Source organism: Emydura macquarii, unplaced genomic scaffold, assembly GCF_026122565.2.
Source record: "Emydura macquarii macquarii isolate MOO-44397 ecotype Brisbane River unplaced genomic scaffold, CSIRO-AGI_Emac_v2 contig_1477, whole genome shotgun sequence".
NCBI lineage: Eukaryota > Metazoa > Chordata > Testudines > Chelidae > Emydura > Emydura macquarii.
The window spans coordinates 12,198,329-12,224,775 of NW_027131614.1; the positions used below are offsets into that span (position 1 = coordinate 12,198,329).

A 26,447-nucleotide genomic window follows, 5' to 3' on the forward strand; every position below is an offset into this window, starting at 1 on the left:
GACCTTATTAAGGCTCACCAACCTCTAAGGCTGCAAGGGGTGAGGAAACATTGCATAAATAAGGACTGTAGGATTAGCCTTAGTTTGTTATGAACACAAGTTAATATTTTTTCCCTAAATGAAAACAGAGTGACACCATCAACTAAAAAAAACTATCTGAAATATTAAAATAAATTGCCTACGATTGTTACAAGTAACACTTAAGGTAACTATAACAGAGAGGAAAGAAATATATATTGCGTTTTCAGTTTGTTCACTTTGTGCATTTGACAGAACATTGCTCAGAGTCAATGTAACTTTCATTTCTATTATCTGTCAACTTCTGGTGGTTGCCTGGATCTTCCACACAGCAACAGTGGGGAGAAAAGCCAATTAAAATAATTGCCAGATGTGACTGTAAAGACACAAAGATTGGCAGGGAGGCATGGGCAGGTGTAATACCTGGAACAACTTTGAAAGTCATTTCTTGATGCTGACAGCACCCCTTTAAGCAAGAAAAGAGAATTACAAAAAATACAAGTCATCAGCAGGGGACAGAGAGTCAGGAGAAATAGATTCTACTTCCATCTCTGGAAGTCATTCTTTGTGTCAACTCATTTGAGCAAATCACTTGACTTCTCTCTACCTCACTTTTCTTATTTGTATTCTTGTTCTCCTTTATAAAACTCTGAAAACCATGGATTGGAAGCACTAAGTATTATTATTACACCCACAGGCAATAGTGTGTTTTGGGGAGAGTGTTGAGGTTTTAATGTTATATAATTCTCTCCTCCTCAGAGAAGCAAAAGCCTAATTTCATCACCCTTTGTCACAATGACTAGCAAATTACTCCACAAGCACTCCACTCAATGCAATGAGACTATTCAATGGAGTTAATGTGGTAGAATCAGATCCCAAGTAATTTGTCTTCACGGAGACAAATTGTATAGCTCCAGTGCATACACTTGGGTACAGTACTTCACATGTCTGTTTATTGAATTATCTATTAAGTGGGTATCTGTTATAAGCAGAAGGAAAGATACCTAATGTATTCCACATGTGAGAAACATAATTCAGCCAGAAATTCCCACATGAAGTTCAGCTTGAAGAATTAGCTGTGGAAAAGGATCTGAGACGAAGAAGTTGCCAAAGCTATCCATCATCTGACAAATGTTGAAACAGCAACTCATCACAGAAATTCTGAGAAAACTAAGTGCGAGGGTATAGGACATGCCTTCTCTTTTAACAATTAAGTGGTTAAGCACTTAAACCACCAGAGTGAGAAAAGTTAGGACAAAAAGAAAATAGCGTCATGAAGAACAACTGATTAGACTGCTGAACAGCAAGGCAACAACTAGCGTGCAATCCTGAAGAGCACAGAGCCAAACTGAAGAGCTAACTTGCTTCTTTAAAACTTCAGGAAAAAAAGTAATAATTCTAAGGGGTTCATTTTCCTAGCAGCACAGGGAATTAGCAGGGAAAGTGACATTAAATGTAATGGGAGTGGCACTGTTAACAATCCATATGGCTCTCTGAAAATGTAACTGTATATCTAAGATTGAAAATTACTGCATACAAACATACTCTTTTGCTACATCCATTGCTTCTTTTCAAAGCACCACTGAGTATTTTATTTGTGAAAGTCTTTGGAACATCATGACTTCATTTTAACACAGTATTTTATTTTATTAAAGTTCAAATTTTCTATTGTGCATGATTTAGTTGTATTTGCTCCTGAGACACCAAAAAGGCTTTGGTGAATGGTTGCCATCAAAATAGAAATGATTTATTCATGTTATTGCTCAAATAATTAATGCATTAGTTCCTTATCACCCAGATAATAATGAGATGAAGTAATCAACTTATTAAATATTACCAACAATAAAGCTGTAATTGCTTTATTTTGGTTGGATAACAAGCTAATTAAATAGACATTCTGTATTATAGATATTATAAATAAACCCTTTAATAATGCTGCACTGAACTGACTCATTAATAAATCAGTATTTACACTTTGGTGCTTTTTCACAATTATTTAAATTTAGTTTTCTGCCAATCATGACATACAATTTACATACCAATATTTGTTTTAATTTCAAATAATTGTTTGGTTTGCTGCTTGAATTACATTACACAACATTTGTTTTATATAGTCTATTTTTTATTATTAAGATGTATGCTGGCTACCATGAAATGCTGCATATTCCTAACTGCAAAATGTTGCAAGCAAATCTCCATGGCAGCCAGGTGCTGTAAAAAATAGGGGGAGTAAACACACAAAAAATCCTCATAGAAAGCTACCCACCAAGGATAGCTTAGACAAAACGCCCAGAGCTAGCTATTTCAGCAACAAAGTTGTCAAGTAAAAAGAAATTAACCAATCTCAAAGCTAAACAAATGCACCCTGCATGTTGTTCTGAATGAACATGAAAAGCAGTCAATTCCAGATGTAAGGTATCTGCCCTGAGAATAGTCTCCTGGTGGTCTTGAAAAGATGAATACTAGGAACTGACAGCAAGAGTACCTCTGAGTATATGGTATAAGGTGTTCAGTGGCATTTGCACTGATGCACAGAATAGGGTCAGAGTCCAGCAACGTAAAAAGGTCTCCAAGACCATTCAAGATTTCTAGGTTATCAGCCACACCCTGGAAGCTTACAGGGAGGCAAAGCAGCTATGCAAACCATAATAACCACCCAACTCAAGAGTTAATAAGCAAGATTTATTTAAGGTTTATAAAGCAACTCGGAACCAAATCTAACCACTGTGTGCAACTGGTCCTTCAGCAGAGAAGAGACCAGGCAAATCAAAAGAAGACAATGAAACAAAAAAGCTCTTTCTAGAGCTCACTGTAAACCCAATCCTAACATTCTGTCAATGAAAGCAAAAGTCCAAAATCCTCATACCTCAGAGTTTAAACAAACAAAAATCTATTTCTTTTCTTTCTTCAGGTCAGAGAAATAGAAGCACCAAATTTCCTTTCCTCAGCATTTAAACAAGACAGACTAACAAATCCCCTCTGCAGGCAGCCTACTTCCCTCGACATAGTTGTTTGGCTTTTCAGGCATGCTCAGCCTATGACTTTCTTTTTCCTACTCTTTTTGTAAGTTCCAGTTGGTTTCCTGAGACGTTAAGGAAGTTCAGTCACTCCTAACCCCTGCTTATTACCCTAGTTTCCCAGAAGAGTCCTAGACCTGAAGCGTGGTTCTTCCGACAATCCTGGGAGTCAAATGGGTGGCGGTATACCCAATCATAACATCTTCTATATAGTTGAACAACAACTTTGCAAACATCTTCTTGATCAAGCCTCCCTTAGCAGAAAAGGTTGCTTTATATTTTCAATTACCAATATTCCCCAGCTCTGAGTTTCATTTGTTTTTGACTGAATGTGACGCTGCTGGTTTCCCATTAGTTAAAAGCTGTCAATCTACTGGACATAATAACAAACTATAGGCAACATAGCTTTCATAATACTCTTATTGAAAAAGAGGAAATGTAAAAATAACTCAGAAATGGACTCTTCAATGACAGCTTATTTAATGTCATTTGTCACTACATAGGAAAAATTTTATTTGCATTTGTGTACAGTACCATCTGAACTGCCACTCAGCATGTTGTATAGAAATGTTACCTGAGTTAAAGAAATCTAAATAACAGCATATATTCCCAGTTTTCAGTTAGGGTTCTGGCTAGCCTATACTTAGAGCTTCATCAGAATATTAGTCTAACATCTCTTGCACAGGGATAATGAGATGAAACAGATTGGTGTAATATTTGGCACATCAGTTACTGCTCTTGGAGATGTCAAAGTGAATTACATACTGGTCACATGAATAAAGTATTTGGAAATTGTATGGAGCTTCAAAGTGAAATTGACAAGCTGCCGCCAAAATTGATGGATCAGCTCTTTGCGGTATTTATAGCTATTTTTTGGCTCTTCGTCTCTGACTGGTTGGCCACCCCGATATAGATATTTGTAAGCATTTACTTGATCTCATAAGACTTAAGTTAACTCTTAACCAGCAACTAATTATGCCAATGTACTTATTAAATATGGCAGTTAAAATGTTAGCATACATTTTTTTTTTTTTTTTTTTTTTTTTTTTAAACAAACTTAAGTTTTTAAGATAATTCTTTATAATTCCTAATGATGGTTCATTAATTTGTATTTATTTCTAACAGTTGTATAAACAAGAATACATTAGACTAGAACCAACCTAAAATGAGGATATTACTTATTAGGGCTATTAAAATAGTATTGACTCTCCCACCTTTGGTTCTTGCTCCAGTGCTATGTGAAGACATTGCCAGACCTTTTGGTAGCTTCTAAGACATACCCTGAAGGGAAAGGTCCATGAGAACAATCCCGGAGTTTAGACATACTCAGATATGCTATTCAAGATGATCTAAGCATATGTAAGAGTCACACTTTTTAGTCTATGTGTAAGAAAGTTTAAACATGCAGGCTGAAATCTTGGTTTAGAAAAGCTGCTTTTATTTATAAGGTAATAATGCCTTTCATCTCATTTGCTCATGTGCTGAAACTTTACTGACCATGATTTTTTTTTCTTCTGAGGAGAGGATTGGACCAGTGGATAGTACAGTTATTAGAAATGAAATAAGCAAGTAAGTTACTAAACCAACCCTCCATTAACAAAAGAAAAAATGCAGTTAAATGAAATACAGAAAAAAAGGTTGGCCATCACATTTGACACTACTAGTAGGAAAAATCGAGTCGTTATTTTAAAAGAATCCTATTAAAAGGTTTTTGAAGAACATGTTATTTCACCCTCCCATTGTGTCTGGTGAGAATATAGCTGTAGCAGAGAGAAAGTAATAGATATGCTTTGGTTTTAAGAAAATGTCATTAAAATTTCAAAACAGACGTTGACCTCCTAAACTGAATTAAAAATATTAAAATTGGCCTAGTGGGCAGTTCTAAGACTCATGTTCGGTCCTTTATGGACTCTATGAACAAGTTCAGTTGCCTCAAGTGTTGAATATTATTATCTTGGAAGCAGAGTCAGGTGCCGATCCATTCATATTTTGCTCAAAATTTATATGAACTTTTTCGAGATATGTCCAATAATCCTGGAGTCTGAATGTCTTTAATTTCATTATGAAAATACAGTGGTTATCAGTGCTTCTTTCTGGAAGTGATTGCATTTGCGGGTAATCATGGAATAAATCAAAATCTGCCTTGCCAGGTATTTTCAACCTTCAGCTATCAGTTGAGTTCTTGCTTGCTGAAACAGGGGATAGTAAATTTATAGACAGGAGATCAATCCTGTAGGATGTGCTTTGTAATTCAAGATACTACTTCCACTCAGGAAGTTATATGTCTGAGCAATAAGAAGGCGTCAAACCTGATGCCTTTTGTTTTTTTACTATTGTATGTAGGTTTTCTTTAAAATGCTTCTTGGAGGGTGGAATTCCGCTTTCAAGAGAACAACTGCTAATTAGACTAGTCTCTGGCAGGGAAGATGACTCAGTTGCTGAAATAGATGAAAAACACATGATCCCAAAGGAGATTTCTTACAGAGGAACGAATTTATGAGCATTTCATCTAAGAAAGGAAACAGCACCTTTCTTTCTAAAGCAGAATCACCACAAACTTGGTAAATACCCTTGGAGCAAACAAAATGCAGAAGGGAAGGCCTCTGAGTTAAGTTTCAATTGAGGACTGTAAACCAGAGACACATTTCATGATAGAGTTGAATAGGTGTGTATATATAGTCATATTTCAGATCTGAATAGGACTAATGCCCCGATTTGTAGCCTTTAAGGTTTCTACCTTGGGATTTTAGTGCTGAATATGTAGATTTATTCAGGTTGGAATTTGCTAGCTCCTGAAACAATGAACTGAGCTTCTGGGAATTCTACCCTCTGGATTACAGCAAAAATATCTCAAGAGCCTCTGGACAGCATTTACCAGTCTGCTTAGGGTCCAAGGCCGGGACAGAATTGATAGGAAACTGCTACAAAAGCCAAGAGGGAGCTTCTGATGGAGTGATTTTATATAGACAGTGTACTAGGACAACGAAGGGCTAGGGCTGCTCAGTCCTGCAGTGGGAGGGGACAAACTGCCTTAGAGTCAAACAAAAGAATTTGTTTTGGTTTCACTTTTGGGCTATTTGAATTTGGAGCTGAGATAGGAGCAGAACAGCCTGGGGTCAGGGAGTCTCTATTCAACTCCCACTCCTACATAAAGGGAGACTTTGAGCTATTGTGGGATTTAGTATGTGATCAGAAAGTGCCAGCCCTGTGGAGAATAGCAATCAGGAGGGCAGAGAACCAACTTGGTGCAGTTACCTATAGCCAGCCGAGACCTCCACAGGACTCCAGACCAGGGAACCAGGAGAGGACCCTGCCCCACTCAGGAGTAGAGACACTGTAAAGGGAATCCTTTTCTTTTTGTTTAAGCTGGCCAGTGTTCACAGCACTCCAGCACTCATCATAGGACGTAGAGTGCTAGAGAGGGAGCTGGCAGTCTGTGTACACTGGTGAATGAAAGGAGCTGGGGGATTTGTTATATTGTTGATATGTTGGTGCTTTAGTTAATCATAATTCTTTCCTTCCTCACAGCCTTGATTTCCTGTTCCCAATAAAGTCCCCTGTGCTATGTTGTTCTTTTTAAGTGTGGCATTTCTTTGTTTGGGGCTTGTATTAATGTATTGTATTGTTTGTGTACTAGGTTATCTAGTTTTTGTGAATTTCCCAAGGGACGGCACCCTTTGTGACCCAGACACAGAGAGGAGTCTCTTTGCATGGAGGCACCAGGCACCAAAATAAAGAACCCAGGTCTCTTGCACCCTCAGCAAGTTCGCAGAAGACACTAAGCTGGGGGGAGTGCTAGACATGCTGTAGGGCAGGGATGGGATACAGACTGACCTAGAAAAATTAGAGGATTGGGCCAAAAGAAATCTGATGAGATTCAACAAGGACAAATGCAGTGTCCTGCACTTAGGATGGAAGAATCTCATGCACTGCTACAGACTGAGGACTGACTGGCTAGGCAGCAGTTCAGCAGAAAAGGACCTGGGGGTTACAGTGGACAAGAAGGTGGATATGAGTCAACAGTGTGCCCTTATTGCCAAGAAGGCTAATGGCATATTGGACTGCATGAGTAAGAGCACTGCCAGCAGATCGAGGGAAGTGATTATTCCCCTCTATTTGACAATTGTGAGGCCCCATTTGGAATATTGTGTCCAGTTTTGGGCCCCCCACTACAGAAAGGATGTGGACAAATTAGAATGAGTCCAGCGGAGGGCAACAAAAATGATTAGAGGGCTGGAAAACATGACTTATAAAGAGAGGTTGAGAGAACTTGGCTTGTTTAGTCTGCAGAACAGAATGAGGGGGGGATTTGATAGCAGCCTTTAACTACCTGAAAGAGGGTTCCAGGGAGGATCGAACTAGGCTATACTCAGTGGTAGTAGATGAAAGAACTAGGAGAAATGGTCTCAATTTGCAGTGGGGGAAATCTATGTTGGATATTAGGAAAATCTTTTTCACTAGGAGGGTGGTGAAGCACTAGAATGGATTACCTAGGGAGGTGGTGGAATCTCCATCCATAAAGGTTTTTAAGGCCTGGTTTTGCAAAGGTCTGGCTGGGATGATTTAGTTGGGGTTGGTCCTGCTTTGAGTAGGGAGTTGGACTTGGGCCCCGTCTATACTGACGGTGGCAAATTCGCCGCCGCCAGATGGATCTTTCTGGATTGATTGAGTGGTCAGTGTAAACCCTCTCAACTGATCAGGAAGTCGACCCTAGTAAACCACCCCCTCAAGTAAACCAACCCCTCAAGTGCTGCGTCGACGGGAACAGGGCACAGTGCAGTGTAGACAGCGCGCAGAAGGGAAGCACAGCAATCGACATGAGCTACTCTGCGTAGTTTGCGTAACTCCCATCGACTGCCGCCGAATCTCCAGGTAAGTGTAGACCGGGCTGAATGACTTCCTGAGGTCCCTTCCAACCCTAATCTTCTATGATTCTATGACCCAACCCGTGCAAGGAGCAAGGACAAGCCACTCATATTAGCAAGTGCTAAGGAGGAGGTTTGAGCCAAGTTTAGGGGAAGGGATAACATTAAATTCAAAATTGGCCTATTTTTTGTGAGCAATGAAACATATTGAAGATAATACTGGGCTCTTCCATAGTTTTTAACAGGAATGATTGCATCCCTCCATACCAGAGATGTGATTTCCATAAATAAAATTTGTGTATATCCCTCTCTGTAGGAGAATGGAAACTATTTAAAGCGGAGTGAAAATTAATTCAACTGAAAAACTAGAATGGGTATCTAGGACTCACTTGTCTGTCATCCTTTGCCTTTTTTCAAAGATTATGCAAATACTTTTAGAAACATTATAGATACCCTACCCCATAATTCTAGCTCAAATATAATGCTGTGCTTTTAGTGGTTGGAAATTTTGCTGGAGGACACTAGCTATAGAAGACCTCATCTTGAGTACTGTGTATATGCCAAGAAGTCAGGAAACAAAGAATAGAATTTTTCAATATTTGAATTGTCCTGCGCGTCTTGTCTGCTCAAGCGTAATAATCATGTCAGGGTAATTTAATAACAAACTTGACCACCCTATCCTTGGTCCAAACAGCATCTTCTTCAAATGAGTAGGAAAGGGCTTAATTTTTAAGTTCTTGGCTACATGAGCAGATCAAATCAACCTGTCAATCGGAAAACTGCAATCTAATTATTTCCTGTCTTAGAAGAATTCAGATTGTTCAATTTAATGCTTCTTCATCTCACAATCAAAAGAACTTTCACACAAATTAATTCTAGACAGTTTGAAGGGCTCTACTGTCTTTTATATCCTGGTGTTTTCTGTAAGAAAGATTCAGATTCCTCCAGATTTCTCCCTGGGTAGTGGAGAAGAAATACTGTAGAAAACATGAGAGCTTAATTCTGCAGGACGAGGTGAGGGAGCTGTAGATTACCTCATGTAGTTAAATATCAATCCTAGTGCATAGAGGTGAAAGGAGTTAAGGGGAAAAAACTGCCCTGGATTCCATATTGGGAGTAGTCTCCTGTTTGGAACCATCCCACTCAGTCCAGTTGCATGCATTTCTCTATACTTTTTAATTATGTGCTTATTAGAATGATGTTTCCTTTTATGAAATATAAAAGAGAATTGCATGTGACTAACATCATTCCTAATATGCATGTTAAAGGCAAACAAAGCAAAAATGTATAGAGTATAAAAAGGGAATTTAAATCAATAAATAATAATAAATAAAAATAATAAATAAATATAGAAAAATATAAATCAAAACAAAATTATTATTGACAGTTTTCAATGTGTTGTTTATGCTATCTTTAGGACAAGTTCCCAAATCTCCAACTACCTTTGAACTGTAACAAGCACAGTATTAAACATTCTATTAGCCTAAATATTTATATTCTGAAGAAAAAGAAGCTTATTTCTCTCTCAATGGATAAGGGATCAGAAAAATATATTAAAAATAAATGGAGATAGGGATAGTAAAATTGAAGGGGAAAAACAGTGAATATTTAACAAAGAAAGAGGGAGCAGGAATGAAATTAAAATTTAGATCAGACTACTTCTTTGAAAGGATCAAGACACACAGGGACTAATTCTGCAATGCATGCTCGTGCTGGCATGTATTTACTCAAGCAAGTAGTCCTGTTGAAGTCAACAGGCTTACTTACTTGGTGAAGTGATTCAGCGTGAGTAAGAGTTCCAGAACTGGGCCCCAAGAAGATATCTTTGCAGCACAGTTTCATTGAGTTCAGAAGTAAATTTTGTAGAAAAACTTCTAAAAGAATTAAAAAGGAGAATTTAGATGAACAAAAATACAGTAACAGTGGTGCTCTGTGTTGCTATTTTGGAAGATCTGGGTTTGTTACCCATGGCTGGTGTGTAGCTCTCTGGACCTTCGTGAGCTGGACAGGCTTCAAGAGACAACCCAATCAACTGTTGGCAGAACCTGCCTCATCACTCGACACATCTGCTAGCCTAAATCCTGTGGCTTCAAGGATGGCAGAAGCAATTAGATGCTTTAAAGAGGGAAGTCAAAATACAGAAAAAATAATAAAGAATGGAGGTCTCTCTAGAAGATTCAGAAAGATTGTAAAGGACACCCTCTCCTTTCTATCCACCAGGAAATAGAAAAGTTTAAATAAACCCCAAAACTGCATTATTTGAATATTTTAAATAATTCATTTTAGTTTTTATTCCTACTAGTCTCCAGACTGAATTCTGCAGCTGCGTCACCGAATTTCATTTTGGCATGGAAAGAACTAGGGTCTGTGCAGCACAGTCTCTCTCTTCCCTCTGGAGCGAAAACTGGCATAATGATTCAATAAAATTGAGAAGTGCTTTTGTAATCATCTACCTTTTTACAGACTGATTGCAATTTCAAATAAAATGAATACAGGCAAAGAAACCCTAGTATCATTTACTAGAGGATAGTTAATTGACAGGTAGAATTTCAATGTCTTAACTAAATGAAGAAAAATTTAATAGGCCATAACTAGTTCTGATGAAAATAGGCAAAATAAAACATAAAAATTGGATTCCTTAGAATCGCATTAATTTTAATTCCTGCTGTTGAATATGCACAACAGATTCATTTTATGATAATTTATGGGGAGGTTGTAATAGACATATATCACAAAGGACAGGGAAGGTTAAAGGAACTTATTGCTCCCTGGTTCTTGTTCAGCTGATTGAAATATACTTGAAAAAGACTTCTGTCTGGAATAGATATAGTATTTCTAGCTCTAATGTCAGTTGGCAAATATAAAAATCAAAGCAAAGTAATCACCAGCAACTCAAAATCCCCAGTATTATGTTGGATATAGGAATGAAAATATGACCTCTTTCAAGCTGTTTTAGCCTAGTACAGTGTAAAAAAGCAATTTAACTTGGATCACAGAGAAATTAGAAACCAAAACATTGCTGATACTGAGGCAATTACAAGTGATACTGACAGGAGGTTACAAGTGATACTGACAGAACAGTAGTTTTCACTGTAGTCCAGTGGTTTTCAACCTCTTCCATACAGAGACCTTGACCCAGAACTTTCCTCCATCTAGCTGGGATCCGGTTAGGACTTTCTCCCCACCTTCTACTGAGCAAGATGGGAAGGGCAACATGATCATCTCCTTTCTGACATCAGTCCAGGACCTCCATGTTAAGAATGCATGTTATCATCTAGTAATCAGTCAACAAAGTTAAACTAGAGAAATGTGGGAAGATCCAGATTTTTATTCTACCAAATATAATCTGAGACTCTAAATTCTGGCAGAGATGGGAATAACGGTTTGCTGAGCTCCAATTCCCCGAGAGTAGAAAAAAGGAGCTGATCAGCACAGCATCCTGAACTCCACTACAGATTCCTAGACTGAGTCAGGGCAGGCTCTATTAAGGATCTAACTTTGGAAACAAAATAAAAACCAGTTCCAGGTGCCAAAATCTGGGATTTGCATATTTAATGAAGGCATGTGGAAACATGAACTAGAGTCTGTTGTTGTCATATTGTTCATTTTTAACCTGGTAAGAGGACTGATGCATTGAAGAATGTTTTTCTCAAAGAGTAGTCTATACACAGGGCTAACATCCCATATTTTATTAGAAATGAATATGCAGAACTCCATGTGTCTAAGCTATCAGTTTTAGAAATAGAGGTCTCCTCCACGATTGCTTGCTAAAATTAAATCTCATTCTCCCAGAACAGGGGCAAAACAATTACCACTATTTTTAATGCCTGCTTGATTGTTACAGCAAATATAGGCCTGAAGGATTTCAGGGAAGAGTTGGATCAGCTCTGCTCAGTGGATCTAGTCCCATCTTGTACCCCCTTTTGGGGAACTTCTCCTCCAGAAGCTTGTCTTCCTGCAATGGGTCATTATCCCCTGCTGCCATTCCCACCCCTACCTTACACCAAGCAGCAAGTATGAAAGGAGCTGGTGGCAGGAAATCCAAGAATAGACTCAGTGCCAATAACAATGTTGGTGGGGAGATAAGGCAGTGGCAGTTCTCTACCTTGTCAGCAAGAGATTCTCTAACTGCTCATGAGTAAGGTTGGGGTGCAATTTCAACATGCCAGAGAGCAGAGCTGGTGAGCATGGGGGACTGGGGAAGGCTAAGGAAGTTGGAGTGGTTGTATTCAGCACAGGGGTGTGCAGAGGAGAGGCACAGAACATACCATAAATAGGCTAGTGAGAGGAAGTAAGATGTTAGATGAAATTTCTTAGCTGCCATCCCCAACACAGAACCCTAAGGACAAACATACTCATGACTCACATTCTCACATACAACATAGATTTAGAGGATGACATCCCACTCCTTGCTACTGCCTCAATAGCACTAAAAGCATATCTAACTTTAAGAAATGATTACGTCCTCCCTAAATAACACCTCAAAACTGCCTTCTAATCCAATAAATGCAGTGTTTTTCTTAACTTTTAAAGATTTAGGTCAAAGAACATCACAAAATATTTCATACCCAAGGTTTTGGGTATGAAATATTTTGTGGTCTACTACTTTGTCTTTGTGGACCTATATTAAAAGATCTCTAGCTGATTATACTAGGATTTCACTTGTTCCTCCCCCTGAACACATGGCAGCCAGAAAGGCAGTGTTAATAAGTAAGTAAAATAATGAAGCCTTTTGCAAAGGCTCAAATGGGTTTTGCATTCAGGGACTGTAGAGCTACATTCATGTTTTTATGGTTAAGCGTTTTGGCCCTTTACTTTACAAAGATAGCTTGCCCTGATAAATCTTTTAACATTCAGATGTAATCCTATATGTGATCCATTTAGCTCTACCTCATTGCTCCTAAAATAGTCTTTAAAAAACCATGTATGATTCCTAACCTTTTGTTTAAGTCACTATACTTAATGAGACATTTTTAATTTATGCATATAAATGGACACTGCTGCTGAGCGATTAATTCACAATATATAACTTATTCAAAGAATTGTTTTTCTGTTCAAGGATGTCAAGCTTATGATTTTATCAAATATATCCGCATTATTTAGAGTTCTATTCCCAATAATTCTGAATAATTCTTGATCTGTAAGTTGTGCACTAGCTGTTCATTCTGTGTATTTGATATTCAAGCTGCTTTGATTGGACATGTGGATCACATGGTATGTTTCTGTCCCCTGATTGACTGTAACTCAAAAAAAACCATCATAAACAGCAAACAGATTTTTGACAAAATATTCACGTTTGCTAATTCAAAATTCACTTTTGGTGAGTATCCACTTAAAGGTCACCATTTTCCAAATATTTCTGCTGTAAACATTTTTTCTGTTTAGAATATTCTCAGGAAAAATCACAAACCCATTTAAAGTGAATTAATCAACCATTCAAATAAATATTCATGATACTATGCCCATCTCTAATAAGCACCAGAAAGAGAATTATGCCCACCTAGAATATTCTCTTTCTTCCACCTAAGACAGACTTTGCATGATTGACTACAGATAAAGCATATGCACACAAACCGATAATTCTGGGGAAATGGGTATCTAATATTCCTGTCATAGGCCAGCCTGAATAATTCACAACCTTTCCATTCCTGGCGGTCAATCCATGTTCTTGTATAGTATGTATTGGGCAAGGCTGAACTGTTTGAAATCCCTGTTCGTTCTGCTGATGACATTCTCTTTCACAGTAACATTTTAAAGGGAAAATCAAGGAAAAAAGACACATGGAAGGCAGAAGATGCTGCTCCACATCTGAGCAGTGGAGGGAAAGGAAGAAAAGAAATGCTGTCCATATTTCCACTGGTTGACCAGAAGAATGTAAATTTGAAAAAGGGATTCTCTAAATCATCAAAAACTTCTTACTTGTAAAAATGTAAAATCTAGATAAATAGCCAGAGTAAAGTATCAGGGCTTTATGGCCTTATGAAAATGTCATACTGTCATCCAGCTTATATAGTGTTCCCATATGCTAAAGGAAGAATAAACACAACCTGTCTGTTCTGGAACAGGGGATGGCATTAAAATATTATCATATATGTAGATGTTCAGACCTGGCCCCTTGCTGTTCAGGCCCTCGGCCCCCACAAACTCTAGGCCACCACATCGGGCTCCACCAGTGCTCTTTATTTACAACGGACTACCCACCACCTTCTATATACACAGTTCTAAGCAGTCTCATGGGTCTTACATACTCAGTCCTTAATCAGCAGGGTGCTCAGCTGTCCCTTGCTCTTGCTGCTGCTGCTGCTGCTTGCCTCTCCCTTCCTCTTCCTGGGAGCATTTATAGCCCTCCTAGGTTCTACAGCTGTTCCTAATTCCCTCCTTCACTGCCAGCTTACTCAGATGACTCCCATTTACCCTTAATTAGGGCTCAGTAGCAGGGGCTAGCCCAGCCTAGCCAGTAGCACCCTGCTATAATATCATATAACTGCCGAAAACAGAGTACCAGAGAGAAAAGGTGAGTTAGGTAAACCTGCAGAAGGACCTGAAGAAGAGCTTCTATAGCTTGAAAGCCTGTCTCTTCCACCAAAAGAAGTTGGTTCAGTAAAAGATATTACCTCACCCACCATATACTTGCTTGCCAATAATAGTGTCACACAAATGCTCAGTTAGATCTGAGCTGATAAAGATGGCAAGCAGTCTGTTTCCTAACATGCACTTATTGATTGTTTCTCTGATATCTTGCCGACCTTTTGCAGTTTGTCATGCCTGATATTCTGCGTTGGACTGGCGATATACTGTTTTTCCAAAGTTATTTTTAGAAAGATAGACATAACAAAAATAACCTTGTTCTTAATTTTAATAACCCAACAAACTTGTAATTGATCCTGCTAAAATAAAAATCTGACAAAGATCAGAAATTAATAAGGTAAGGAATTTGAAATAGTGACTCATGAGAATGAAGACACCATTTTTAAACAGACTGATAATTTAGATATATAGTTTTGAATCCTTACATAAAAAGGAGCATGATAGCATCAGCTTCCAGGTTGTATAAAGGACCATTAGAGTATCTGTACCTAATTATTATTTTCCTCAACTATTATTTCATCATGTTTGCTGTAATACACACAAAGTTCTAAGCCTACTCCACTGATACTTTCATATAATGTTCTTTTGGGTGAATTTCACTAACAACCCGGTGACCTTTATAAAATTGGTTATTTAGAAGTATGTTAAGGTCACTCAGAGTTTAGTATAGTACAGTATATATCAAATCAATTGAAAATTCAAAATGTCAAGTGTCTGAGTTCCTTTTCTGTAATCAAATTGGTCATGCCAAATATTACCCCAGGGGATAATTCTTCTGGTTATTCTGGACCAGACCTGCATTACTGCATGCATAGTTTTGGTTTCTGAGATCCACTGCTACTAAGATTCCCTCCAGTGTGAACACTGTGTTAAAATGAACACTAGATATTAAAATGTCTTACCTATAATGGAGTTCAGTATAAAATACACAGTATATTATGCAAATAGAAAAACTTCCTGGTCATGCTTTAGAAATTTTAATTCTGCCTTATACTAATTTGTACGACAAAATCTGTTGCAACGGTACAAACTAAAATTATATTGCTCATTTTGTCAGTCACTGCAACTACTTTTATCTTCCACAATCTCACTACAAATAATCTTTTAAGAGTCCATTAGATACATACTAGTACACTGAGAAAAACATAAAATAAAATTATTCTCCAAACTGGATTGCAATGACTGATTAAAACAAAGAGAGGTGGATAAATTGACATACCGATGAACTCCACTATTGCACATTATGATGTGGCAAGCTCCAAGTTTGCTACAGAGTTCTGAAGAAACTGACAGCAATCCAACTCCAGAGGCACTGCAAGCAGTGTAAGCACAGGCTGCTGTGCGCTTGGATCGGATAAAAGATGCTACCAGTCGGTAAAGTTCATCCAAAGAATTGAGGGGCCGCATCAGCTGCAAGGAAAGGAGAACAAAGAGGTTTAGGTACCTTTTGCCATCAAAAAGCATATGAAGATCTTTCCTGGGAGAGTGACAACTAAATGGTTTATCAGTTTAATGACTCCAGCCTAGATGACATGAGCAGCACTGTGGGCCAATCCCTGAGCCCAACTGCTTTCAAAGCACAGATTCAATAGAGTATGCACAAAGCACACAGTGTATTGTGACAATATTTAGGAAAATATTTTAACAACAGTATATTGGTATTTTCATAGAATGTATAATCCCAAGGCCTGTCTGTCTACTAGGTTAACCCTCTCCACCTGACTACACATGGGCAGGCCACCTTCTTCCAGGAGTACTTTCAAAGAAGGAATAATTCAGTGAAAGACAAGTACACAGAGAGGCGCAAAGGGAGGGTTGCTGAGACTGGTGCATGGACACTCTGAGAAGATCAGCATACAGGTAAGACACTGTCCTAGTTTATGCAAATGAACATTCACTAATCCTGACTAACTACTGAAAGAATATTAGAGAGAGAAGGTAGGTGAGGTAATATCTTTTATTGGACCAACTTCTGCCAGTGAGAGAAACAAGCTTTCAAGCTACACGAAGCTCTTCTTTAGCTTTCTGTAAGCTCAAAAGCTTTTCTCTCTCACCAGTAGAAGATGATCCAATAAAAGATATTACCTCACCTACCTTGTCTCTCGAATATCCTGAGACCAGCACATCTACAATAACACTGCACACTAAAAGAAGAGTATACATATTGAAACTATACATATAATATATATATAAATTGTAATTGAAATTATACATATAATATTGAAATTATATATTTTAATATATATTTTAAGTGACTGTCTTCATGATCTGGTAACAAAAGGCAACATCTCTCCCATGGTGTTTGGTAAAAAAGTGAAATGAAGCTCAAATCACAGTTTTGCAGCTCTTATCATACAAAGCCCTTATTCTCTTGGTCCATGAGATACCTAGGGATTCCTGTAGAGAGAAACCTACTAACCAAAGAAAAAATATTTTACAATCTAGAAAACAGTCTCTTTTTAATTTCCTTTTAAATTCAATTTAATTTTAATTCACCAAGGAAATGGTAGTCTTACTTATAGTTATATTTACCTATATCTGAAAAGTGCACCGGTTTAACTAAAGTGATTTAAAAGTCAATCTAGTTAAACCAGTGCAAACTGCATATATAGACCCATTTAACATGGTTTAATGTTTAGATATATCAAGTTAGCTTGCACTGGTTACATTGGTACTATTTTCTAGTTTAGACAAGGCCATAGACCATTTTTTAACATAAAACTATAGGCTGTAAAATGGATGTCAGATCTCCGAAAGCTGGATAGCATGCTAAGCAGTGCTTTGGCCATAAACGGAGGATTATTTTTTCTTAAAATAGAAAGAGGAATCTATTTTAGGGGAACCATAGTAGGAAATTTCTAAGAGCAAACTTGTGAGGAAAATACTGAAGGGACCGTTCTTTATTGGATATTGCACCCAGTTCATTCTCCTGAACACAGGGACTGCTGCCTGCAAACACCTCTCCTCACACTCAGAGGTATAAGAAGGAGACTAGGCCATGGGCTTTGCCCCATTACTCTCTGATAGAGTCAGAGGACATGGGTTGGCTTCAAATGTGAGTATGTCCCATATCCCCTGAAATACAATGCCTCTTAGGTGGGCAAGGGCAATGCTAGGCCAGACTGTCCCTAATGCAGAGCTGGGGCAAGAGACATAAACCAGCCCTGAAAAAATAGCTCAAAATAATTCAGTTCAAACCAAAAGAAAGGGATTAGGATAATCTGTATGTATTTGTATTATTGTTTACCTTATCTATATAAGCAGCTTTAGATGTTGAATTTGGAGGGAGGTTCGACTTGTCCAGGTAGAATGCCCTGAGAGAACAAACAAGCAAACACAGCAATTAATTGTTTAAAAGCCTCTATAATATATACTTGAAAAATAATTGAAAAGTCCTTTGATTTATGAGGGGCTTTTTAGACTTAAGGACATGAGACAAACAAAGGCTGGAAGAAAATGAAGGGTATAGAGGCATTAATGCGCTCCTATTTAAAGAAATTATGAACATCCATCTGACTGTAGACTGTGCACCAAAACTTCTGCAGCGTGTTCTACTGCAAATTTGCTAGAAAAACTGGATCTGTAATTGGCCTTCATCAAAATCTTCTATGAGAGAGGCTCAATAATTCCCTGGATTTAAAAAATGATTTTGAGACCCTTTGCATTTATACAACATTTGATCCCCCTGCATTGCATGCTTGTAAATTAGCATATGATTATGGCAAGTTAATAATATTAGAGGAGCCCTCCAAATATGCTAGGCATAGTGCAGACATACAGCAAGACACTGTCACTGCCATGAAAAGCTACAGTATAAAAAGAAACTAAACAAACAAAGAGTGGGGAGAAGATACACCACACAGGCAAAGTGGAGAGGGTGATGACTGGAACTAACGTCTGTTAGTTTTATTATATAAAACAAATTATCCTCAACTGCTTCTCTGCACAATTTCCACCCACCTATATGAAAATGATTTAGTGTATAAAGGAGCAACTGGATGCAAATATTGTTCATCAACATAAAAATAAAATGCCACGTAAGAGAGACAGACCAATAGACCCAGTATGTTAAATAGCACTATTGGCTGGTAACATGCTGTGTATTGTGCATCATGGCCAACTGCTCAATGACTAATGTTGCATAGCAAGTGTCCACAGAACACAAAAATGCAGCATGCATTCTGTCAAAGGACAGAGGCATGTGTACACAGTATGCTCAGTTTGCATTCACCAGCTTTCCATATTATCCTTTTCCTCCCCTGTCCCAAAACTGAATAACCCCACTCCTCCAGTACTGGAGAAAAGGAGGGTTCTGATTCATCATCCCCTCAGAGCACCAGCTAAAGACTAACTTGTTATTAAGCACTGACCCATTCTTCCTCAAGACCCTTTCATTTTTCCACAGTGACAGCTCACCATGTCACAGACATCCAGTGCATGCTACCCACCAGTGGTAGCACAACTTCATCATCTGCTTGCTCATATTCATAGACCAGTGAGAATTTTTATTTTTCCAACAGGCAGATGAGTAGCATCACTTATGAAACATTATCACCAGCTTACCATCTATGTGGCATTATCAAATGTCAGTAAACTACTATAGAGACTCCCTCTCAGGAGCCACTGCTGGTTTTCTTTTAGGTCTGGCTGGAGCAATTTAAACGTGATCTATTACTTGATCTACACCAGCGGTTCTCAACCTTTTTTTCCCCCCGAGTACCACTCGTGGAAAAAAAAAAAGGGGGGGGGGACTTTCGGTGGTGGCGGGGTTACATGGGGGCGGGGGGGGGGGACTTTCAGTGGCGGATTCGGCGGCGCGGTACGGCTCGCGTACCACTCAGCCTTTTTCGAAGTACCACCGGTGGTACGCGTACCACTGGTTGAGAACCACTGATCTACACTGATGGCAGCAGTCAAAGGGAGATGCGCAAGCTACAAAATGTACTTCATGGTGCTGTGTCGATGAGAGACGCTCTTTCTTTGACGCAACCTTACTCCTTTCAGGGAAGTGGATTAATGGAGTCGACCGGAGAGCGCTGTCCGATCAATTTAGCAGGTCTACACAGACCCACTCAATCGATACCACTGCATTGATCCCTGCTGGTGTAGCAGTGAAGACATATGATGCTCATACAGCTGTATTGAATATGCTGCACAGAAATCCATGGTGCACAGAAATCCATATCTGACTTCACGTGGTGGCAGTGAAGGCCACGCTTGAACTTGGGACTGAGCAAATTCTGAACAATACATTATGCAGAACAGGGCAGGATAAAAAGAGTGCAAATTTGTTGTAACAGCTTTACTTTTGAGTCACAGAAAAAAGTTTATTTTTACAAACAAAAATAATCTATTAAATAAATAACTAGACCTTGTCAAAAAAGGGAACATTTATGCAAACATTTTCAAGAAAAAAAATGTTGGGAAGTCAAAAAAAATCAAAATTTTGAAAATTTCAATCAGTTCTATAAATAGAAAAAGAATTGTAAATCACTTAAACTGGGTGAAAGGGTAAATAGCTGTATTAATAGGAAATCAGAATGGTATCAAGGATGGACCATGATGAGATAGAAAACAATGAACTAAAGAGTAAATTAAATAAAGGAATAAACTGCTTCTTACTCCTCCAAAAGACAATGAAAACTAAAAAGTATGAAAAACAAAGACCTGAGAGCTAGAACCACCATGTTTGTCCTTCAGTGAGCTGCAGGGCATCTGACACTTAAGCAGAATTGGGGTGGGTTATTACCTTGGTGCACTGTCAATAAGATGAATTACCCGCAGTCTCCATCAGGAGGAAAGTAGAGCCTATCTCTGGAGAATTGCTGAAAATGGCATGTGGTAGAAATACCATGTTTACTTTATAATTAAATAATTATTTTAAAACTACAGTGAAGTATGAATATGAAAATAGGAAGGAAATGTGCATTTACAGCATCATCCACAAACATCAGCCTGAGCCTGCAAATATACATACACAGGCATAACCTTACTCACAAGAGTGGTCCCATTATTTTCAATGGCACTGTTCACAAAAGTAAAGCTATTCACATGCACGTGTTTGCAAGGTCAGAGCTACAGAGTGCAAATTTTAATAACTTTAAATATTTGAGTTACCAGTAATAACTGCCCTATTAAAATTTGACACTCTATACTACTACTGGATTCTGCTGCACTGAGTTTTGTGGTTTTGAGAGGAATGTTTTTTTTCAGGCAGAAGATGTAGTTTCACCCCTAAAAAACATAATGATACTAATCTAGTTCTATTATTTTCAATTAAAGTGAGTCTGTAATGCCACCTTGAATGCACTCAGTGTCAAAAGAAAGCTGGAGAACAGAGAAGGGAGAGATTTGCAGGAAAAAAATGCTGTTAATGCTAGATGACTGGCCACAGTGCCTAACAGCTACCTAAGCATAAAAGACCAACCTTTTCTATGTTGTATAGCAGAGCTAAAAACAAATTTAAGTGTCATTATGCCATCCATGTATTGAACATTATCAGAATAAAAGCCTACATTACTCTCTGCTTCTATGCCACAGGGAAATTTACTTCATTCAGAATCTGTTCAGTATTCCCATCCTCTCTATACCATTATTTCAGCAAATTCAGCTGCATTAAAAAAACGAGGAACTAAATATAGACCAGTATATCCACTAATGGACTATACAAAAAATAACCAGCTCCATGCTGAAAATGAAGCAACATGGGCATTACAATAGGATATATAATTAAATTAGTTGCTACATTAATTAAGTCAATTATTCATTAACTTAAAGTACTAAAATTGAAAAAATCAATTGAACAAAATTAATTTTACAAGTCTAAGATATCCTATTAAAAATTAAACAATCCCCCACAATCAACTAATACTCCCAGATATTTCTCAAGTGCTTTTTTTTTTTATTGTTTTTCATCACATTACCTTCAGTATTTCTCAGAACATGACAAATTGTGGACAGCATATAAATTTCCAAAGCACTTCACTTAATTACTAAATGCTTGTTTAGGTCCTTAATCAAATTTTATGGGAAAAGGTAATGGCAGTCTTGGCATGGTGCTCAATTTGGACAATATTTTCTAATCCATTTGAAGTGAACAAGAATGAAATCATAGTACTTTGTCTGCAGGAACCAAATGTTATTATAACTGCTCTAAAATAATTTCATTTTTTATGTGCTGTAGTAGACCATTCTTATTTTAAAAAGATAGAAAACTACAGTGAGTTACCACATATTATAGTATATTTTATAAAACAAGTCTTGTGCAACAATCTTCTATAACGGAACAAATATCTGGAGGAAACCCTGTAAGGGAACAAGGTAGAATAAAGTTCTTGGGTTTAAAAAGAAATCTGTCATAAATAGATGCTTTTTTGAGCAAGCTTTCCATAATTTGTAGATGAAAGGAATACCGTAGTTGTCATGTCTTGATTTTAATGAAACAGTTGATGATGTCTCACAAAATTAATTCAGACATTTAAAAGCTTGAGAGAATGACTTATAAGAAAAGAAGGCTTTGATCCTGAAAAGAAATATACATGTAACAATTCGATATCTAGATTGTTCAACCATCTAACTGCAGCATCATCAAGGGTAGTAAGGTGTTGCAGTCCACCCTCCAATCTTGTAATTGTGTACTCTTCCACCACGTTTGACTATTGGCATTGCTACCCCACAGTCATACTATGAAGATTGGTCTAAGCCAGCGGTTCTCAACCTTTTTTCCCCCCCCCGAGTACCACTCGGGTCAGGTACAGTCAGGTCAAGTACCACTTGGGAAAAAAAGGGGGGGGGGACTTGCGGTGGCGGCGGGGTTTCGCCGCGGCGGCGGGGGGGGACTTTCGGCGGCGGCGGGGTTACATGGGGGTACAATGCCCTCCGCCGAAACCCTGCCACCGTTTGCCCCTTTTCAGCAGCAGGGTTTCGCGGGGGTGGGTGTGTTCAGCTCTGAATCAACAAGATACATATGCCAGCTTCTGCCACAAATTGCTCCACTATATTCTGCTGGAACAAATACCAGTGCCAACGCTGAGGTTCATAAAACATTTGCCTCTGATTCCAGGGGGTTCTTGCTAGCTTCTGGATCAAGGAAGTGTGGGAGCTGATTAAAGGGTCACTCAGCCAGGACATAAATGCTCTGACTATTCATCTTCAGCAGTGGAGACTTACATGAAGTGAGTCTGAGATGGTGGCCACAACCTTCTATCTGAACAATTGCCAGGACAATCAACCCCTTGCAGTCTGTATTGAGGATTGTCCACTCCCTTTCTAGCCAGTTGTCACATATTTAGGAGTCAAACCGGACCGCAGTCTAACATACTGGTCCCATCTAGAACACAGAAGTAATCCAAAGGAAGTCAGGTTTGTAATCCTACTTTCATCTTGTTCTTAGCAGCCCATAAGATCATCCTGGAAGCATGTGTTGAAATAAAATGATAAATCGGAGAAGCAAGAAGGGGTTCTGGAATTAAGCAAAGACAGTTGGAGTTTAGGAAATATTTTATGGTTCAGAAAATCTTCTATGAGGCTTGACTTGGCTGCCTGGATAGCAAAAAGAAATGTAGACTTTTTTGCCTGCTTCATCACAAGGGCCATAGTGTCAAGAATTAGGGCTTGCATCAGAGCTGTCCCTAACAAATGTAGTTTGCCCTGAAGTAGGCTGCCTGATTGGCTATACCAGCTGATTGGTGGATGAGTAAGTTGAGAAGCAGCAGCAGTTCAGCAGCTGCTCAGAGCATTTGCCCATGGCTGATAACTCCACTTGCTTGCTCCCACCTTGTTCCAGTCCTGCTCCTGCCTTCTAACTCTGGCTCTGACCCTTGGCTCTGTCATCCAGCCTCTGACTCTGGGTCTTACTATGGACTCCTATCCTGGCTACCAATTCCTGCTGCAATCAATAGGCCTGACTCCTTCTCCAACCACTAGACATGATCACCCATGTCCCAGTCTCTGAGAGTTTCAGTAGTTCCAAAACCACAAACAGCAAGGGAAAGAGAACTGATATGGCAAGCATGGATCCTACAAAGCCTAATATCTCTCTGACGGAGATAGTTGGAATCCTACAGACCTTGCAGACCCAGCTGCTGCCTTTCAGGCACAGAACGTGGTCCTGAAAGCTCAAACTGTACCACCTTCAGCTCCAATCCCCACTTCCCATGAGCCCAAGGTCCACCTGCCTAGCAAGTTCAATGGCAATCGCACCAAACTTTGTGGATTTGTAATTTAGTGTCAGCTTCTATTTCTGCTACCTCAACAGTCCTACCCCACTGACCAAGCCCAAATGGGATTAATTATCAGCCTGCTTACTCGGGAGACTCTGGGTTGGGCATCTCTGCTCCTGGAAAAAGCATGACATGGGTGAAATCCTCATATAGCCTGGATGCTGCAGTCAAACTCTACATCAAGATTAATGACCAAATGACTGAACACTGCCAAGTAACAAGATGGTCCACCTGGGTCCCAACAGCCATGCTGGCTCTGCCCATCCCCATAACCAGTCCCTTCTCTGTTGATTGAACCCATGCAAGTCTATCAGGTCTGATCCTGACTCCTGGATGTAGAGAAGAATCAACATTGGGTATCAGGCCTATGCCTATAGTGAACGAAACCAGGACACTTTGTCTCAAGCTCCCCACCAAGGTTCAAGCTGCACTCTGGTAAGGAAATGCCAAGCCCCAGCCCCAATGGGGGTCTGATCTAAGTTGGTGTCCTTCCTCTCTCCCCAGTAGTCCATACCAATGCTTGTCTACCAGTAACCTGGTGATGGACCAATCAGTATCCAAAGCATCTCCAACTACTTCTCCATCTCCAGCACCCTGAGATGCCTAATACCATTCTAGAGACACTAATGGACTCAAGTGCCTCAGGCAATGTCATGGATCTGGAGTTCTCCAGAACACACAAGACCCCTACTCAGTGCAAGGACTCCCCTAAATTATTGGAGTCCATAGATGGGTTGCTTATTTTGTCAGGACTGGTTATCCACCAGACAGCTCCATTAAAGGTAACTAACCTTCAAGGCCACCAAGAAATCCTCCAGTTTGAGCTAATTTGTGTATCACATTCATCAAGTACAGTTGTCCTTGGCATTCCCTGGCTTGTCACCCATGAGCTGCACATAAATTGGTGGTCAGGCATGGTAAGCCTTGTTTCCCCAACAGTTTTGCTTCCTGAGAGCCAACCTTGACATAAAACAACCCCTTATGGTTTACTCTGTCCTCCAAAGAATTTGGAAATGCAAAGAGAGGTTCCAAAGGTGACCTCAGCAACCCCTATGTCCTCCCTTATGGCCTCCCTTATGGCATGCTCAAGCAGTATAAAAATACTGTTCGAGCAAGCAGGAGTGAAATCAGGAAGGCCAAATCACAATTAAAGTTACAGCTAACAAGGGAAGTGAAGGGTAACAAGAAGGGTTTCTACAGGTATGTTAGTAACAAGAAGGTGGTCAGGGAAAGTGTGGGCCCCTTAGAGAATGCAGGAGGCAACGTAGTGACAGATGATGTGGAAAAAGCTGAAGTACTTAATGCTTTTTTTTTGCCTCTGTATTCACAGACAAGGTCAGCTCCCAGACTACTGCACTGGGCAGCACAGAATGGAAATGCAGTGAGCAGCCCTCAGTGCTGAAAGAACAGGTCCAGGACTATTTAGAAAGCCTGAACATGCACAAGTCCATGGGATCGGATGTAGTGCATGCAGGGGTGCTGAGGGAGTTGGCTGATGTGATTGCAGAGCCATTGGCCATTATCTTGGAAAACTCGTGAAGACTGGGGGAGGTCCCGGATGATTGGAAAAAGACAAATATAGTGCCCATCTTCAAAAAAGGGAAGGAGGATCCAGGGAACTACAGACTGGTCAGCCTCACCTCAGTGCCTGGAAAAATCATGGAGCAGGTCCTCAAGGAATCAATTTTGAGGCATTTGAAAGAGAGGAAGGTGATCAGGAACAATCAGCATGGATTCACCAAGGGCAAGTCACATCTGATCAACCTGATTGCCTTCTATGATGAAATGACTGACTCTGTGGATGGGGGAAAGCAGTGGACATGATATACCTTGACTTTAAGAAAGCTTTTGATACAGTATTTCACAGCATTCTTATCAGCAAGTTAAAGAAGTATGGGTTGGATGAATGGACTGTAAGGTGGCTAGAAAACTGGCTAGATCATTGGGCTCAACGGGTAGTGATCAACGCCTCAATGTCTAGTTGGCAGCCAGTAACAAGCTGAGTGCCCCAGGGGTTGGTGCTGCGGCCAATTTTGTTCAATATCTCCATTAATCATCTGGAGGATGGAGTGGATTGCACCCTCAACAAGTCTGCAGATGACATTAAGCTGAGGGGAGTGGTAGATACGCTGGAGGGCAGGAATAGGATACAGAGTGACCTTGACAAATTAGAAGATTGGGCCAAAAAATTTTGATGAGATTCAACAAGGACAAGTGCAGAGCCCTGCACTTAGGATGGAAAAATCCCATGCACTGCTGTAGACTGGGGACTGACTGGCTAGGCAGCAGTTTGGCAGAAAAGAACTGGGGGTTACAGTGAAGAAGAAGCTGGATACGAGTCAACAGTGTGCCCTTATTGCCAAGAAGGCTAATAGCATATTGGGCTGCATTACTAGGAACATTGCCAGCAAATAGAGAGAAATGATTATTCCCCTCTATTCGGCACTGGTGTGGCCTCATTTGGAGTACTGTGTCCAGTTTTGGGGCCCCCACTACAGAAAGGATGTGGACAAATTGGAGGAGTCCAGCAAAGGGCAACAAAACTGATTAGGGGGCTGGAGCATATGACTTATGAGGAGAAGCTGAGGGAAATAGGCTTATTTAGCCTGCAGAAGAGAAGAATGAGGGGGGATTTAATAGCAGCCTTTAACTACCTGAAAAGGGGCTCCAGGGAGGCTGGAACTAGGCTGTTTTCAGTGGTAGTATATGGCAGAACTAGGAGCAATGGTCTCAAGTGG

At 39.5% G+C, this 26,447-nt stretch overlaps 1 protein-coding gene across 3 annotated transcripts in view; it reads right to left on the reverse strand.

Annotated features, from left to right (window-relative positions):
* PREX2 (phosphatidylinositol-3,4,5-trisphosphate dependent Rac exchange factor 2) overlaps positions 1–26,447 on the reverse strand; it is a 257,393-nt gene that overhangs the window by 23,221 nt on the left and 207,725 nt on the right. For all 3 annotated transcript variants that reach the window (XM_067553641.1, XM_067553642.1, XM_067553643.1), the window contains 2 exons: positions 17,736–17,802; positions 15,708–15,898 (listed from right to left, as the gene is read on the reverse strand). In XM_067553641.1, coding sequence (XP_067409742.1) covers positions 15,708–15,898; positions 17,736–17,802 — 258 coding nt within the window. The remainder of the gene's footprint in view (positions 1–15,707; positions 15,899–17,735; positions 17,803–26,447) is intronic.